Source organism: Merops nubicus, unplaced genomic scaffold, assembly GCF_000691845.1.
Source record: "Merops nubicus isolate BGI_N331 unplaced genomic scaffold, ASM69184v1 scaffold16209, whole genome shotgun sequence".
NCBI lineage: Eukaryota > Metazoa > Chordata > Aves > Coraciiformes > Meropidae > Merops > Merops nubicus.
The window spans coordinates 5,768-22,646 of NW_008633192.1; the positions used below are offsets into that span (position 1 = coordinate 5,768).

Sequence of the window (16,879 nt, forward strand, 5' to 3'; positions counted from 1 at the left end):
TGAGGGTTACTCATCTCTTCAGCCTATGCACATGAAGATTTCCAGAAGAAAGGCAGTCAGTGTTTAGTGTTTCAAAACTGCGATGTGGCTACAACTAAACCACAACTGGTTGTTCACTAAGGGATCATGCAGCCCAGCTCTAAAACGATGAAACACTGTTAAGTCCACTCATGTCAACACCAGGTTAAACTGCTATAGTAAACAGAGCATTGAAAGTATGTCTGGCTATGTCTCACTGCCCACCAGATGAGTTTGTTCATTATTATCAGGAGGATTTTGCAGGCTGGACCTGTTTGCACAAGGAGAAGAACAAGAGGACAGAAACAGGATTAATATTCTCTAGATATTTCTATGCCATACTAACATTATAGCAAGAAAAGCCACCCATTACATGGAAAAAGCCATGTGGATCACTAGATTTGGTTCCCCAGTATTGCACAGAACCACAATCACTATTGCCTTCATACCCATTATTGCAGAGACTCACAGAATGGTTTGGGTCGGAAGGGAGCTGTAAAAGTGAACTAATCCAAGCCCCTTGCAATAAGCAGGGAGATCTTCCACTGGATCAGGTTGCTCCAAGTCCCATCCAACCTGACCTTGAATGTTTCCAGGGATGTGGCATCTACCATCTCTCTGGGCAACCTGTCTCAGTGTTTCACCAGCCTCATTGTAAAAAATTTCCTCCTCATATCTATTCTGAATCTACCTTCTTTTAGTTTAAAGTCATTACCACTTGTCCTGTCTTAGTGGGAAGTGCGAGGAAGTCTCTCCCCATCTTTCTTTTAAACCCTCTTTAAGTAGTTAAAGGCCACAATAAGGTCTCCTTGGAGCCTTCTCTTCTCCAGGGCTAACAACCTCAACTCTCAGTCTTTCTTCACAGGAGAGGTGTTCCTCCCCTCTGATCATTTTTGTGGCCCTCCTCTGGACTCACTCCAACAGGTCTGCCCCATGTCTTTCCTGTGCTGAGGACTCTGGAGCTGGACACAGTACTCCAACTGAGGTCTCCCTGGAGTGGAGTAAAAGGGCAGAATCACCTCCCTCAACCTACTGGCCACACTTCTTTTGATGCAGCCCAGGGCAAATTTGGCCTTCTGGGCTGTGAGTGCACATTGCCAGCTCATGTCCAGCTTTTCAACCACCAGTACCCCCAAGTCCTTCTCTGTAGGGCTGCTCTCAATAGTGTAATTTCCCAACCTGCACTGATACCAGGGGTTGTCCTGACCCAGGTGCAGGACCATGCACTCGGCCTTGTTGAGCCTCACACAGTTGAAGGTGCACACAGGCCCACTTCTCAAGGTTGTCCAGGTCCCTTTGCTTGCTATCCTAACCCTCAACTGTATCAACTGCACCACACAGCTTGGTGTCATCTGCAAATTTGCTGAGGGTGCACGCAATCCCACTGTGGTGTTGGTAAATATATTAAACAGTACTGGTCTCAATATGGACCCCTGAGGGACACCACTTGTCACTGATCTCCATCCAGACACTGACCTGTTGACCACTACTCTCTGGATGTGACTATCCCGTCAATTCCAGCTTACAGACACTCTCCTGGAGGAACCATGAGTAGGGTTTTCTTATTAATACAACAGTCCTCTTACCTGTATAGAACAGGTATTGCCTGGTTTAGGTCTCTGTTTAGGTCAGTGATCTAAGAAAGCACGCAGACAAAGTATCTAAGCAATATTTCTACTGCTTAAATTCATTATTGTTATCAAGTTCTACTGTCATTCATTATTAGGTTGGTACCGAGGAAAAAAATGGAAGAAATGGAAGCACAGCTTTCAAAGGTTTGCTTCATACAGCTATAAAATAAAAATAAAGAATAAATATCTCAGCATACCTTCTCCTTTTTGCCTCAGTGATATAGAATATTCCCGTTGCAAGACCCTTGGAGAGAACAGTCCATTACAATTGTAATACAAGCTATTGCATAAGATTATTGTTAATTGCAATAGATACACAAAGCAAAAAATGTGTAATTACTTACACTTAACAATGCCCATCCTCCTTGGATGGCAGAGGCCCATTCAAAACCCAGCTTTTCATTTAGAAATCCTCCAAGAGTGGGACCTGCAAATGCTCTACAACAAATCAGAATAAGGTATCAGTATCCCAAACAAAACAGATAATGTATCATATTCTCAGAGAACTTTTTTATTGCTTTTTGTGGCCCTGCTCCACTGATTCTCTCTCCTTTGCCAACAAACAGATTTTCTTTCACATACCTAACTTATAACCCACAGTAAGTATTAATTCTTTGTTTGCCATAGCCCGAACACACCTGACTAGATACTTCCTGTCCTGGTTTTGGCTGGAATTAAAATTACTTTTCTTCCCAGTAGCTGGCAGTGCTGTGGTTTGGATTTAGGATGAGAATAATGTTGATAACACACAGATTGTTTAGTAGTTGCTAAGCCACGTTTACACTAAGTCAAAGACTTTTCAGCTCCTCATACCGCCCTGCCAGCAGAGGCTGGGGGGGCACAAGGAGCTGGGAGGGGACGCAGCCAGGGCAGCAGACCCAAATGGGCATTCCACAACGTGTGTCATCATGCCCAGTATATGAACTGGGTGGACTTGGCCGAGGGACACCTTGGCTCGGAGACTGCCTGGGCCTCAGTCAGTGGGTGGTGAGCAATTGTATGGTGCATCACTTGTTCTGCACATTCTACCATTATTATCTTCCCTTCTTTCCTCTGTCCTGTTCAGCTGCTTTTGTCTCAATTCATGAGTTTTACTTCCCCCTCAATACTCTCCCCCATCCCACTGGGGGCAGGTAGTGAGTGAGTGACTCTGTTGCACTTCATTGCTCACTGGGGTTCAACCATGACACCTCCTCAGCTTTCAGCCATGACACCTCCTCAGCTGGAGGACAGGATCCACACCAGAAACCTGAGTGCACTCTTCTCTATCTGGAATGGCTCAGAGGACCCATGAAGGACTGTGTTCTAACAGAACATCTAGACCAGTCAATTCTAGCATAAAAAAAAAAATTCAACTCTCATCCCTCAAAATGTTAGCCTTCCAAACTTTGAGACAAAAGACTGATAGATATAAGCTTGCAGGAAGCTACACTGCGACAGATGCAGTCACTACAGGGTTGAGCTGTATGTAACTGCTCTGCATTTTCACGCCATGAAAGGTTAGGTAGCTGCTGTCACTTGATCAAAGTTCTTGCATTATATGGTCTCTCACTACAGAAAGAGACAAAACTGAGTAAAACTACAGAGACATCCTGGAAGCAAATCATGTAATAAAATGAGGTTTGATAATGGCCTAGAACTGGGGTCTGGCAACTTTATACTACCTATATCTGTACTGAACCCTATGTCAAATACAGAACTTCAGTTAGCCTGGAAAAAATAGTGCAAATCTGTACCACTGAAACCCACCTGCAGCCACAGAGGACTACAAGGACAAATATAAAACCATCCTGGAAGTGGCTGCCAATAGGGGAACTCTGTCAGTTCGCAGGGAGTGACAACTCTGAAGGGTCACTCAGCCAGTGTGAGTGGCTTTCATTAATTTCTGTGATGACCACTGGGCAATAAACACAGACACACTCTGCTAAGCTTCACAAACACAGACCTTACACAATGGCTGTGGCTGTAAGAGAAATGATTCTAAATATCCCTAAATTATCCCAGACTAAAGATGGAAATGTGGAAAAAGGGAGACCAGAATTAGTCAGGAGCATGTAACTTCCAGCACACTCCATGTGGGTGGACTTAGCTTTGTAAAACACCAAGGTCCACCTTTCTCTGTATTAATCATTAATTATTTCAGAGACAGCAAAACTGACAACACAGAAGCGCAAGCTTCCAGTGAATCACTGCAGCTTTTTGATGTGCAGGACAATACATTTCAAAGAAGGCAAGTTGAGAGTCCATTCCTTTTGTTGGCAAAAAACTTTGTTTTAATATGCTCACCTTTTGATTAACACAATGACTGCAACGCAAGACTTCTGGTTGTAAAGCAGCAAGCTTTCACAGCAACAGTGTAGAGAAATCAAACACTCACAGCTTACAAAAATGACTGTACACCTACCCAAGGGACCACATGGCACTGAAAAGCCCAGACACCAGTCCCAGCAGACTCAGACCTTCTTCAAATCCATTCTCACTGCAGCAAGACAGACCAGTTAGAGTAGTACAATACATTACTGTCTCAATCTATAACTTACCCCTACAGAGATTTTTTTTCTCCCCTCCTTTTTTATTTACACACAACATAAAGAGTTAACAAGCAAAAGTATACAGTGGAATCAGATCTATTTACCCAGTACTTTCCTCTATGCTGTCTCCCTAGAGGACTGTGGTGCTATTCCTCATCTCTGAATGTCTTCCAGGTAAGATTCCTAACATTGCTCATTGTCCATGTTTCATACAGCAAGTATAATAACAGTGGCAGATGGCTTTTAGGAAGGAACCAAAGGATAACTATGGTTGGAAAGACCTCTAGGATCAAAGACCTTGTTCCAAGAGGAACATACTAGTAAGAGTACATCGACATCCTTCTAGGTAATTACTGTCAAGCCACATCACAGACCTTGTACTCTGAGCAAGTATGACTCCTGTAGGTGCTGCTGTTAAAGCTAACAGTCTGAAAATCCAGTGAAAACTGCTATTTACAATGCTATAAAATAAATTACCCTCAGAAGTTTAAATATATCCTATGTATATAAAACACAGGTTGCCCCACGATTGAAGACCCAAAGTCTTTTCAGTGTGTTCACAGTACTGAGGTAGACATTTACAAAATTATACTTGGAGTATAATGACTGGTGTGCTCAGTTAGAAAAACACTAAGACAAGAGAGTAGTGAAGTATTTAAGTCTTACTCACTGCCTTTGCCCCAAAAAGCGAGGAAAAAAAAGCCACACCAAAACACCACTTCATATGCACCCCTGACAATCAGTTGCAGTTTCCTACTGTCAGTACCATGAAAGAGGTGTTGGACTGAGTTACTTACTATGCACATTGCAGTATCTCTGGAAACACTGGGATAGCACACATGCCAAGGGAAAAGCCAACCAACACCAGCACTAGCACAAACATCCACAGCTGACTGAAAAAGAGGCATTTAAAAAGAGTTAGCTGCTGAAGACTCTTTTCAAGTTAAGGACCCTGTTTGACTGAAGGCTCTTGTATGAGCTCTCCCTTACTGACCAGAAAACTAGCTTTCTTGAAGCCAAGAAGAATTCTACTTTAATTGAATGGTAAGACTTGAGGGGGGTGGAGGGTGTAAAACCAAAACGAAATCCAAACACACCCCAACAAACTGTTCTATGCTTAAAAAAAGACTTTGTAGAAGAATCTAAAAATCCTCTGGTCACATTAAGTACTTCCTTATTGAATGCAGTTCATTTTAGACAAGCACATAGAGAAGAGGTAAACAGACAATACATATGTCCAAGCTCTGGGCTTGGCTTTTTTTTTTTTTGGACAACGGAAGGATTCTGCAGCTTAAATTTTGTAGACCAACCTGTTATAAACAAATAGACTCAGCTAAAGAAAAGAATGTTGAAGATTTTACTGACTTCTTTTTCTCATCAGTTCAAATGTATGATCTCACCAGTTTCAAAGGTATGATCTTTAAAAATTAGCCTGTAACAGAGTATATAACCTAGGACAAAAGGACAGTACAGCTGTTTTGTACATGCAGCAGAGTGTTTTCCTGTGAATTAACTTGAGAGATACAGCAATGCAGTGTTCAGGTGCAACAGACATTGTCTTTACTTAGCTAGCTGCAGAGAAAGTCTGGAATTTTCCGCAGTAAACTATATATATAGAGAAGAAAAATCAGTACTGCTGCACAGGCATGCAAATAAAACCCCTAAATAAAAAACACTGAGGATATAGAGAAAACTGAAAAAAATAAGACAGAAAGCGAACGTTTTTTTTGCTGCTCTGGAAATGCCACACAACTGGGGAGAGAGGAAAATAAAAACTAGCCTTCTTCCCACCACACACATTAACATGAACAAACACAATAACATTAAAAAGCAAAGGAAAAGGATCTATTTTACCAAGCTGTAAAAACTATTTTCAGACAGTTCCACTGCTTTACGTTCATAGTCTCATGTTAAAAAAAATAAATCTCTTTCATGGTCAAAGGTGCTAATTATAGACTTGTGGATATATAGGACTATGGTCATGATGGCTATCATGAAAATATCACACAAAGGGACGTGGTCAAGAAGAGGCACTTCTGCACCTTTCAATGTGCAGTACAGGAGCAGGTCCTAACAGGAAAAAGCAGAGTGCTGTCATTAAGCCTCCAGTTGCCAGCAGCCACTTCCTGAGGTACTGTGAAAGAAAAGGAAGTGGTCATTTAAAGATGTGAATTTGCAATGTACATATTTCATCTTTTCTAATACCCGTTTTCTAAGTCTTCATCCTCTGAAAACTACAGCTCATGTAGAGACCATTGTTACACACAAACTGAGGATTCACAATTTCTCTACCAGTTCTCAACACCATCAAGAAACACTGAATTCATGTTTCCTCACCACCAACGCAATCACTGGCAGCAGCTGCTTAATGCAAACGTTTCCTCAGGATACTGAGTAACAGTGCTTCTCCATTAGCAAAGTATTTTAGGTCTTGCTCTTGCTTAGTACAAGAAACAATGTACAAAGGTCTTTATTAGTTTGTACCAGGAAAAAACAATGTCAGGAAGCTACCATTGTCCTTCATGCACAGCATTCAAAGTGTAGGCTTCCTTAAACAATTAGCAGTGGCTGTCAACCAGGCAGTTTTAGGTATATAATTGTCAAACTCTCTTTCTATGGTGCAGTTAAGAGCTGGAGAACCATAGCCAGTCAGTGTGCTGATCTAATTTGGATATTACACTTCTTAAGAGATAAAGTCAATACAGCTAATTGGAGCATCTTCACCACTCTTCTCAAAAGCTAATAAAATTAGATGTGGTCAGAAGCATGGATAACGCCCATTCTCCATTCCATACAGGCTGGAAATAGATTGTGCTTAGTTCACCAGAAACGCTCAACACATTTCAGCCACAGGACACTTGTCCAACATCCTCTACTACTTTGGACATCATTGTATTACCTGGACCTTGCAAGAGAGACCTTTAAGTTGGCACTACTCGGTGCACCTGAAAGGTCCTGAAAGACAGACCCCTTTTTACAGGACCGGGCCCACATCCATCACTTCGATATGGGACCTCCTTGAGTTTTAAATAAATGCACAGAGTGCTTTACCAACCCTGCAGAAACAGCAAGAGAAGTACTCACTGGCAGTTTGTCACTTAAGAGTCCAAGGAGGGGAGAAGACAGGGAGTATGAGAGTGCCAAACCAAGGAATACCAAGCCCACGTAACCAGCTGGGAGTTTGAACTACGGAAAAGAAGACAAATAAAGCATAAAACAGAACATCAAACTGTACATGCTACACTCATAGCAATACAAGAATTATCTTTTTGGTCCAAATACTGGAATGCATGACTTGAAATATTTTACTGATACCATACACAGGTTTTTCAAGTATTTGAAGTCATCAGCAGAGCTCCAGTTTCCTTCCTTCCATTCCCAAGTGTGCAGTGAAAACACTTGGGATAACTGCACTCAAAGTCAATGCCTAAATAACCACAGGAGGAAACACGATGCTCTGTCCCTACTCCAGCACACTGGATTCTGGCACATTTGAAACAGACAGTTCAGATGCTGAAATTTAGATGGACTTAATCTTTACCTCTCCAAACATCAGGTTTCTTTCCACTTGGAAAAGCAGAAATACTGCAGTTACTTTTAAGACACATTGATTAGCAGTGGGTAAATAATGCTATAACACACAACTCTGGCTTTGGAACTGAAGTAGGATTTTTAGGATAACGAGCGAGAGGCTTTTTGCAAATACCCCAAGGTCTAAATTTTCTTAATGCAGAGTTACACTTCTGTATTGAAACAAAACATGCAATGAACCAAAAGCATAACAGTTTCTCCAGTGAGTGTTTCAACTACCCGTTAGAAGGCATTCCAAGATGTTTCTTGTGGGATGGACTACATAAATATTCAGTTTCCTTGCCATATGCAAGCATATGATAATAACTCTAATTTGGTGGTTAGAACACTTGCCAAGAAGGCTACAGCCCTTTCACAGCAAATATCTGTATGCACAGAGCAGAGGGAAAGCAGAAGAGCCACACCAGCGTGCAATGTTCTGCACTGGAATAATTATAGGTCCCTCCTGGGTGGTGGAAGAAGTATATTCACACGTCCACTGATGGAAGAGGTTAGCACCAAGTCTCATCCACCCTGGATGAGTGCTCTAAGTACTGGACTAGACAGACAAAAAGTAGGAGCACAACCACCTGTGAAATGCTATTCCCTGGAAAACAGCTAATAACTAAGCCACTCAAAAAGCATTGCTTTATTTAGCACAGGAACAGAATCTTAAATTGTTCACTTCAAATTCATTACCTTAAATACCACGGGGAAAATCAATAAATAAAATTAAGGAGGAAACAAATAAACGCTAACTAAATAAAATGGCATTTGCCTTTTTAATGAGTAAGTGAAAAAGTCAGCTGGCAGGCTACATAGCTGCAAGCAATTTAATTTTGGCATTGCTGTAAGAGAAGGCAGAGCTCCAGCATCTATGTCCCTGAAAATAAATGTCCACAGCAAGATACAACACTGTCAGCAACAGTTGAATTTTACAGAATTTGCTTTCAGAAAGGAGGAAAAAGTCCCTCGTTTACAAACCCAGCTGCTATGTCCTGTTCATAGAAGGTACTCTGTTGCTGAAAGCAAAATTAAGTGGAAGAAGCACATTTTTAAAGGCCTTACATTTCCTTAAAGTTACCAAGACCCAGTGGCAACAGATGGCGTCAACGGAAACAGCAATTTGTCAGTACTGTTGAAAGCAAGTAACTGTTATGATTTCAAATTAAATTAAAGCAGTTTAGCTGGATAAGGCTTAATTTTCTTTAGGATGTTTAAACCACATTTACAACCAATTAGTCAAGACTTCGCAGTGTTAACAGGTCTTACCTTCTTTAGGATAAATAGAGACATTGTAGGATCCAAAAAGCCCAAGCATGCACTTATAGAAAATATAGTAAAACAGAGTAGTAAAACTTTCGGCAGAAGAACGAGCTTCCAAAAGGAGTCCTTGCTGGGTACCGAATCTGTTTCGAGAGAAAAGGGGAAGAAACTGCATTATTTTCAGAAGCGTAGGCTCATGATTGATTTTCTTGCTTTAGAAAAATCAGTATTTCCCTTTTTCTAGTTCTACTACCTAGTAAGTTAAAGTCCACAGTAGAGTATTATGCACTATACTGTTTTTACATTAAAACCACAAATTTGATATGTGAACAAAAGAAGAAAAGCACACAATTTAGAGTCCTACATTGAAATCTCCAGTTTGAAAAAAACAAAAGCATATACTATTCCCAGTGATGTGAAAATACAGTTACTTCTCTGCCTGCCCTTATATAACGAAAATCTCATGGATACATCTCAGCGTAAACCAACATACACACATGCACGCACTGTTCATATCTGAACAGAGAAACACGCTTGAAAGCAAAATAAAGAAAAACAGTATTTATCAGTTGAGATCTGACCAAATTTTTAAGCAACTAGTCATTTGGGTCTCCTACGTGTTCAGTTTGCACTACAGACAGGAAGCTTCTTTCAGATGTTATGGTTAGATGCAATTTCTAAGGCGGGCTTTCTTCCTCATGCTGTTGGTGTTTCATTAGTTGAATGTGGTCCTTTTATATATAAATTTATAAAAGTTCACTCATTAGTATCCACCAGCTCAAAGCTAACATTAAATGTAATTTCAATTAGCTTGTAATGTGACTTCACTCAATTTCAGAGCTCAGAGAAGTGGGGGGGAAGCTAGCAGCAGTACCACATGGTTAACCCCTTTAAGTGTCTTCTAAAAGCCAACACATAGGAAGTTATTCTCCAAGGTTCTCATATTTAGGAGAAAAAAAGTTGTGTTTTTTTTTTTTTTAAAAAAAAATTGAGTTAATAGGTTTTATTCTAGAAAAAACAAACAGAACCACAAACTTGCAATTACAATCTTGTGTGAAGATGTATCTTTAAGTTAACTTCCTGACAAAGCAGGACCATATAAAATTTAATCAAATTTATATGACTTTCAGCACTTTACTTAAACCCATCATTTATTAACACTTTCATGTTAATCAGATCCTGTATCATTCAGTACAAATAAACCCATTTTGCTCTTCTTGTAATTCTGTTTTTTTTCCCCCATTACCCCTCAAACACATCAAGTGCTCTTCTTTTAGGCAAAACTTATCTCCAGCTTTTCTTCAGTTAGCTGATACCAAGAAGACATAACTGATCCTTTACAAGCCCTGAAGCTAAAGGGATAGAAGAAAAAAATATCTTAGTTGACTTCCAAATAGAGTTTTTAGTGTTTGCAGACTGGCATAAACTGCTGGATTCATTCCAGGCCATCTGCACACATTAATTTTGCTTTGCATTAAACCATGGGCCTGACCAAGATTACAGATTAATTCAGCTGGAGCTTTGCCCTCTGAGTTGTATCAGACTTCAGGAACTGGTATTTTTCTAAAACACAGTTAAATAAATGTGAAAATAAGGTGAATGAAGGAGACAGGAGAAAAGGGTGCTTACCGTATTTTGGTAATATGCACATATTCACAGGCACCAAGACCAACACTATGCATCCCAGCGTAATGAAAGGGACCTCATAACCAAACGACTGATACAAAAAGCCACCTAAAGGTGGGCCCAGCACCAGTCCAAGTCCTGTAAAAACTTCAAGGCTGCCCTAAAGAATGAAAAAGAAAGTAAGAAGGAAAAAAAAAAAAAACAAAAAAAACCCACTGAGAAACTCTAGTGTAACAGTAAAAGCAATCCCCTTTTGTGAGCAGCAGGACAATGAAAAGAAAAAGGCACTGCCACTGCTAAGGGCTATAGTGACTAGTAGAGACCTTCATAAAATGTGATAGCAAAAGGAATTTTCCAGTGGTCTTTTGCTTCTGTACTGCACCATTAGCCACTCTGCTGTCACCTAACACATCACAGTCCTGCGGAGACACAAACACTCTACTGATGAAAACCATCTGTAGGACAACTCTGGATGAAGTGATCATCTCTCCCACCTCTAACGACACTCCAGCCTAAGGGGGAGAACCCAAACAAGCCATCTTATATGGGGCACTGTGCCTTGGATAAGGTACATATGCCCAGTTAAGGCTTTTGCTCCACAACTGTTAGGATTTACTGACTAAGGGTAGGAAATAACAATGAAATTGCAATGGGGAGAACTCAGATTATTTTGGCTATAACATAATAACCTGGCATCTTTTATAAGATACTGATTTTCAAAAGGACAGTAATACAGTTAAACTTAAATCTTGTGCCACCCCACCATAGTCACCACTGTCAACGTGTGCCTCAAGACCTGAGTAGTCAGTGCTTAGAGCACTCTCTTTCAGCAAGGAACAGCTTGTGGTTTGTATCAACTCATCAGCTCTTCCCTCTGCCTCCTGTCTCTGCTACCACCATCAGCAGAGCTCACAGTAGCAAAAACTCTCCACCATGTTCATTCAAGGACAGTAATTCTACATTAATGTCTTTGAAAAGCTTTCATTCTCATGCAGAACAAGACATTAGAATATATAATACGGCAGAGACCAATATTTTAAAGTGAAATGCCTTCTGACAGCACCCTTTCTAATTTTAAACAAAGGTAGCTACCAAGCTAGAGCTGTGTAGAGTTTCTGACTGTGGTCTAGAAGTGACCTTCATCACCATGTACGTTTTTCAGCTATACATCATGCTTACTGTGCTGCCAACAACATAGATAACAGATTACTTATTTAAATCACTTTTAAAAATCTGCTAACAGGAAACCTTAACCTTACCAACCAAATAAATATAAAACATGATTACAGTATATAACCTATTTTCCAAAGAAATTGCCAGCTCCTCACTGATGATATAATTCAGCATTTTTCTGCTAGTTAGGTCATATTTTTATAGATATTACTTATAGAAGTAACTATACAGCTCAATAACAGTATTAATAAAAGCATGAACTTTTCCAATTTTATTAAATGTTTTGAAGGATATTCTTAAAACTTGTTCACTCATTAAAATTTTACTCGGTTATTTCTGTAGGTCTATACTTGAGTTGCAACCAGAATTTACTGAAGGAAGAGAAAGAAAAAGCAGCATTTTGTTAAACACAAAACTTTTTTTTTTTTCTTTACTGCCATAAAAACCAACTAAATAAATTACTCTCTCTGATTGACTGAATCACTGATGACCAGGAATAGTCCTCTCAAGCTTTCAAGGTCTAGCTCTCAATTTTCTTATACATTGCTTTTATCTATAGATTAGAAAAATGAAACCAAAATTGTTCTCAGCTTTGCACCTTCAGTCATTTAAATCAACACTATTTGAACGAATTTGTCAAACTTATTAATCCACATGGATTCTTACCATCCATGTAGAAGTAGTAACTAAAAGCCGTATTAGTATTTTAATAGTCTAGTTTCAGCTACTGCCATCAACACTCAATTGTCCTCAAAACATAAGCAGCTTATGCTGCTTAATTTATATCTAATTGAAGTTACGTTAAGGTTTAAATTTGTTCTAGGATTATGATCCTAGATTACAAACAAACATGTGACTATTCCAAATATACCTGCACACAAGGGAGGGGGAGATTTACAGTGGATCTTAGGAAAACCTCCCATCAGGGGAGGTTTAGGTTGGGTATTAGATAAAATTTGTTCACTGAAAGGGTTGTCAAGCACTGGAACAGGGTGCCCAGGGAAGTGGCTGAATCACCATCCCTGGACACATTTAAAAGTTGTGTAGATGTGGTGTTTAGGGACACAGTTTAGCAGTGGACTTGACAGAGTTAGGTTAATGGTTGGACCTGATGATCTTAAAGGTCTTTTCCAACCTAAATGACTCTATTTCTATGATTCTGTGAGACAGCAGATTTTCTCCTCCTGGTTTTAGGATGCCTACAGGCAGTTTATCACATTGCAGGTACCCAGCTGTAACACTGTTTTTTGCACTTACCAGGACAGTAGCTATATTATTGGGAAATGCCTTTGCAAGGATTGAAAATGACGCTGTCATTGCTGCTGCAAAACCCACAGCATCCATTGCTCTTACTAAAAAGCACAAACCAATGAAAATTGATCCACTTGGCACTTTGTCCAGCATTCTAAGGAAAAAAACAAACAAACAAACCAACCAAAACCAAAGTCAAACCATAAATGGAGATCTCTCAGGATCCAACAAATCATCTACTAAAGGCTCTGGAGCATCATTTCAGACTCATTAAAGGACACAGTTATAGGACACTCAATGCTTTCTATTGCCACATCTTTTTGAATCACATTGCTTAGGTCATTCAAACTCTACCAAACTATTTCTGGCAGCTTTCTCCTTTTCCCCTTTCTTTGGTGGCGAAAAGGAACACGAAAAGACTAACCTGTGAAAAACTCCAGTGCCATCTTCAGTTGTATTTCGTAACTTTTCCAGGCCACTGTGCACGGAGTCTGACACAATGAGTTACAACTACCTAATAAAAGCTTCCTTCATTGTTAATAAAACTTTCATTTTGCTAAACTGAATGTCTTATCTGCCATGCTTGCCCAGCAAAGCTTCTCATTTGCACTCAGTGTTTTAAAGAAAAGAATAATTAAAATGTTATGCATAAACAGTTCCCTTATTGCTGCACTATGAGAGACTTCTCGCTGTTCATCAACTATGGTAGTTATTTAACTAATGTAGAATCTTCCTCCTTTGCTTTCGAAGTACTAACAGGCTTTGAAACTTACTGAAAGGGAGAAGTCTTCATTCTGCTTTACGAGAGTTAGATAAAAATTGAAGCAATAAGTTAGGTGTACTAACCAACACCCAAAAGATGCCCAAGAGTTTCCAGTTTTGTTTTGGGACTATCTTTTCACATGGATGAAAATTATTAGAAGACCAATGCAACAAAACCAGCCAACAGAAATTACTCACCCAAACAGAATGGTCACACATCCTGAAACAAACATGCCTGCCACAAACATGAATTTTGCTCCAATATGTGTAAGCTGTAAAGCAAATATTTTTACATGTTATTATTTCACGTCTAGATCAAAAAAAATCTTTCAAAGTAATTTACTGTTAAGAAATCAAAATGTTATGGGCACTTGCTCCTGCCAGTGTGCCTTCATGCAATAGCGAACCTAAAAATACTCTAAACAGTTAAGTGACTTAACCCAGTTTTCAGAATAAAACAATGGTGCAATTAACTATTTCACAGCACCACGCTGCAGCTTCTGCAGAGCAGCAGTTTACAGCAGCATTCCTCATTATAAAAAAACAAAAAGCAATATATTCCCCCCCTCCAGCACTGTCAGTGATGCCAAGTCAGGAATACCTGACATAGAGATGGCTCAAGAGAGTCAATGGAAGCTGATTTTAAAGCAAATTTATCACCACCTGTAATAGCGCAAAGCTTTGGCATAGGAAGCATGGTAGCTTCAGGCTTCCTCCTTCATTACCAGGGAAAAGCCTCCACCTTACTTCATTTCAGACTCCATTACCAGGGTGAGGGACCACAAGAGACATACTGTAAAGCTAACTCAATCCCACAAAGTACATCCAAGCTTCTAATTCCATGCTCTAACTTCCCCCAAGGACAGTAGGTATTTCAGACACTGTCCTTGTTCAGGCCTGAACAAGGATCCAGTATTTCAGCTGTTACTACTAAAGCCCATATTTTGCCAAGTTTCACTGAAACCTTCAGGATTTCTGATTGCTGGACTGTCACCTCACCTGTCTGCAGTAAGGATGGCTTGCTCACTCTCTCTCCCCTGCAAAGTACTTGGTGAATAGTTGTGCTCTAGTCAAATGTCATCGCAGGCACTGAGACTGGACTTACCAGTGGCACCTGTGTGACACCTTGGTGAGACACCTCACCAACAGAGAAAAATCATTCACCACGGGGTCAGCAAAGACACTGCCCAGCCAAAGGCAGACAATACTGTGAAACTGAAGCAGCCCAAACTTAAGTTATGACCCTGAGCAGTCCTACCCAAAAATGCATAGACAGCAGTGCTCCAACATACAAACAAACTTATATACAATTTACTTGCAATTTCTCCAGCATGAGAAAAACCCTGAATCTGTGGGGAAAGTGAAATTGCAGTAAATGGAGACATTTATCTCATATTGCTGTATAATGAGGCAGAAGGGGAACCAGCAGAGAGTCACAACAGGAGGAAATGTTAAGAAGAAGACAACATACCAGAAAAGGAGAAGGGGGGCAGCTAACTAAAGAAAAAAACAAAACAAAACATCTTAAGAAGAGTGCCAAAGGCAAACAGAATACATAAGTGCAATAAATAAAACAAGGGGGTATGGGAGAAAGAGGTAACAGTAAAGGAGAATTCATCAGATTACTCTGAAGCCAATGGAACAGTTAGCCAGAGAAACAAACCAGCTACATGTCTGCCACTGTATGCTAGCCCTGAGAATTGTGGAAGTGTAATTTTTAAATTGTACTAGCAAGACTGGATTCAGGCTGACTGGGCAGGCTCCAGCTACTGTAGACACAACCTGCAAGAGTGCTACTGAAGAGACATCTCGTCCCTCAGCCTTAGAAAACCATCTTCACGTACCAACCTGTGTCATCACAGAAATAAGTTATAGCTTCAATTATACTTACATAATTTCCCAAGATTAAAGAAGTCAAGAAATTGAACAAAGCAAAACATCCAAAAATCAGGCCAACGACAGTGTTAGTGACACCTTTTTTTTCTGCCTGCAAAAAAAGATCACAACTGCATAGAGGCAAATTCTTGAGGTGAATAACATTCATGCATTGTACATTTAATTTTTTTTTAATGCTCTATTAGTGCAGTTACAAAGTAACTTCCTTTCTCAAAGGAAGCAAGACCTCATAAGGTAATAACACAGCAATTTAAAGACAGGCTGCACTTCTATTTAAGCTGCATGTAATCAAGGGAAAAGCAGCATTCATTCCTCAGTGAATGGAAACAGTGCTGTTTACTGAACGGGTGACCACCTGTACATAGGTGACTTCAGCTGTTGTGCTACAAAGCTTTGAACCCTTGCACAGTGAGAGGGCAGTGAACAGAGATACTTGTTGTCTTTACTGTACCATGACTCCCTATAACATGCTCCGGGCAAATTTTTTACTTATGCAACTGCAAAATACACTTACTTGGCTACAATCAAAAATAATTTTTCTTTGTTAATACTTGGGAACAACTTGATTGTGAAAGAAATGGACTTCTGCTGCAAAGGCACATTCACTTTCTTTTTCATCTTACAGTTAAAATAGAATCATAGATTTTTTTTTTTTTTTCCCCATTTCTTCTTTTAGGTTAAATACTGTATTCTCTCAACACAAGCAAAGATTACTCTTTTTTCCCCTCCAGTTGCTAGCTCCGGTATTTTAACACAATGAATGATGGCCCAGCATGAGTTAACAGACAGGCAGTTATAAATAAAAAGTCACCAAGTGGCTAAAGCCCTGAAATTCAAGTCAGGACACGGGCAGAGGTTTCTACTATCAGAATGCTACGCAACACCAGGCGAAAAACTATTTCACTTTTCCAAGCACCTATTTCAACTTCTACCTCATGTAATTAGTTTGCTGTGTCCTGTGCAGCCACAGGGAAGATTAAAGCAGCTCATGGACAGTATCCAGGTCACCATTACAGATTAGTTGATTCTACCCAACATCAGGCTATCACTATAGAGCCATGAAGGTCCCATGGTCTTCCAGGTCCTTTTAAAAGTTTCAACATGCAAAAAATAATCTGAAGATCAGCCTAATAAATTGTTTGCTTACCTCTGTAG

The 16,879-nt window shown here is 39.9% G+C and overlaps 1 protein-coding gene across 1 annotated transcript in view; it reads right to left on the reverse strand.

Moving 5' to 3' along the window:
- Positions 1-225: 225 nt before the first annotated feature.
- The window catches only part of SLC18B1 (solute carrier family 18, subfamily B, member 1), a gene marked incomplete at its 5' end in the record, with an annotated part of 16,790 nt that continues 136 nt past the window's right edge, over positions 226-16,879 (reverse strand). Inside the window, 13 exons of the mRNA XM_008948184.1 lie at positions 226-289; positions 1,847-1,893; positions 1,994-2,087; positions 4,054-4,128; positions 4,978-5,073; positions 6,223-6,314; positions 7,265-7,366; positions 9,023-9,159; positions 10,646-10,802; positions 13,073-13,220; positions 14,027-14,100; positions 15,720-15,811; positions 16,872-16,879. The exon at positions 16,872-16,879 is cut by the window's right edge and continues 136 nt beyond it. Coding sequence (XP_008946432.1) covers positions 226-289; positions 1,847-1,893; positions 1,994-2,087; positions 4,054-4,128; positions 4,978-5,073; positions 6,223-6,314; positions 7,265-7,366; positions 9,023-9,159; positions 10,646-10,802; positions 13,073-13,220; positions 14,027-14,100; positions 15,720-15,811; positions 16,872-16,879 — 1,186 coding nt within the window. The remainder of the gene's footprint in view (positions 290-1,846; positions 1,894-1,993; positions 2,088-4,053; positions 4,129-4,977; positions 5,074-6,222; positions 6,315-7,264; positions 7,367-9,022; positions 9,160-10,645; positions 10,803-13,072; positions 13,221-14,026; positions 14,101-15,719; positions 15,812-16,871) is intronic.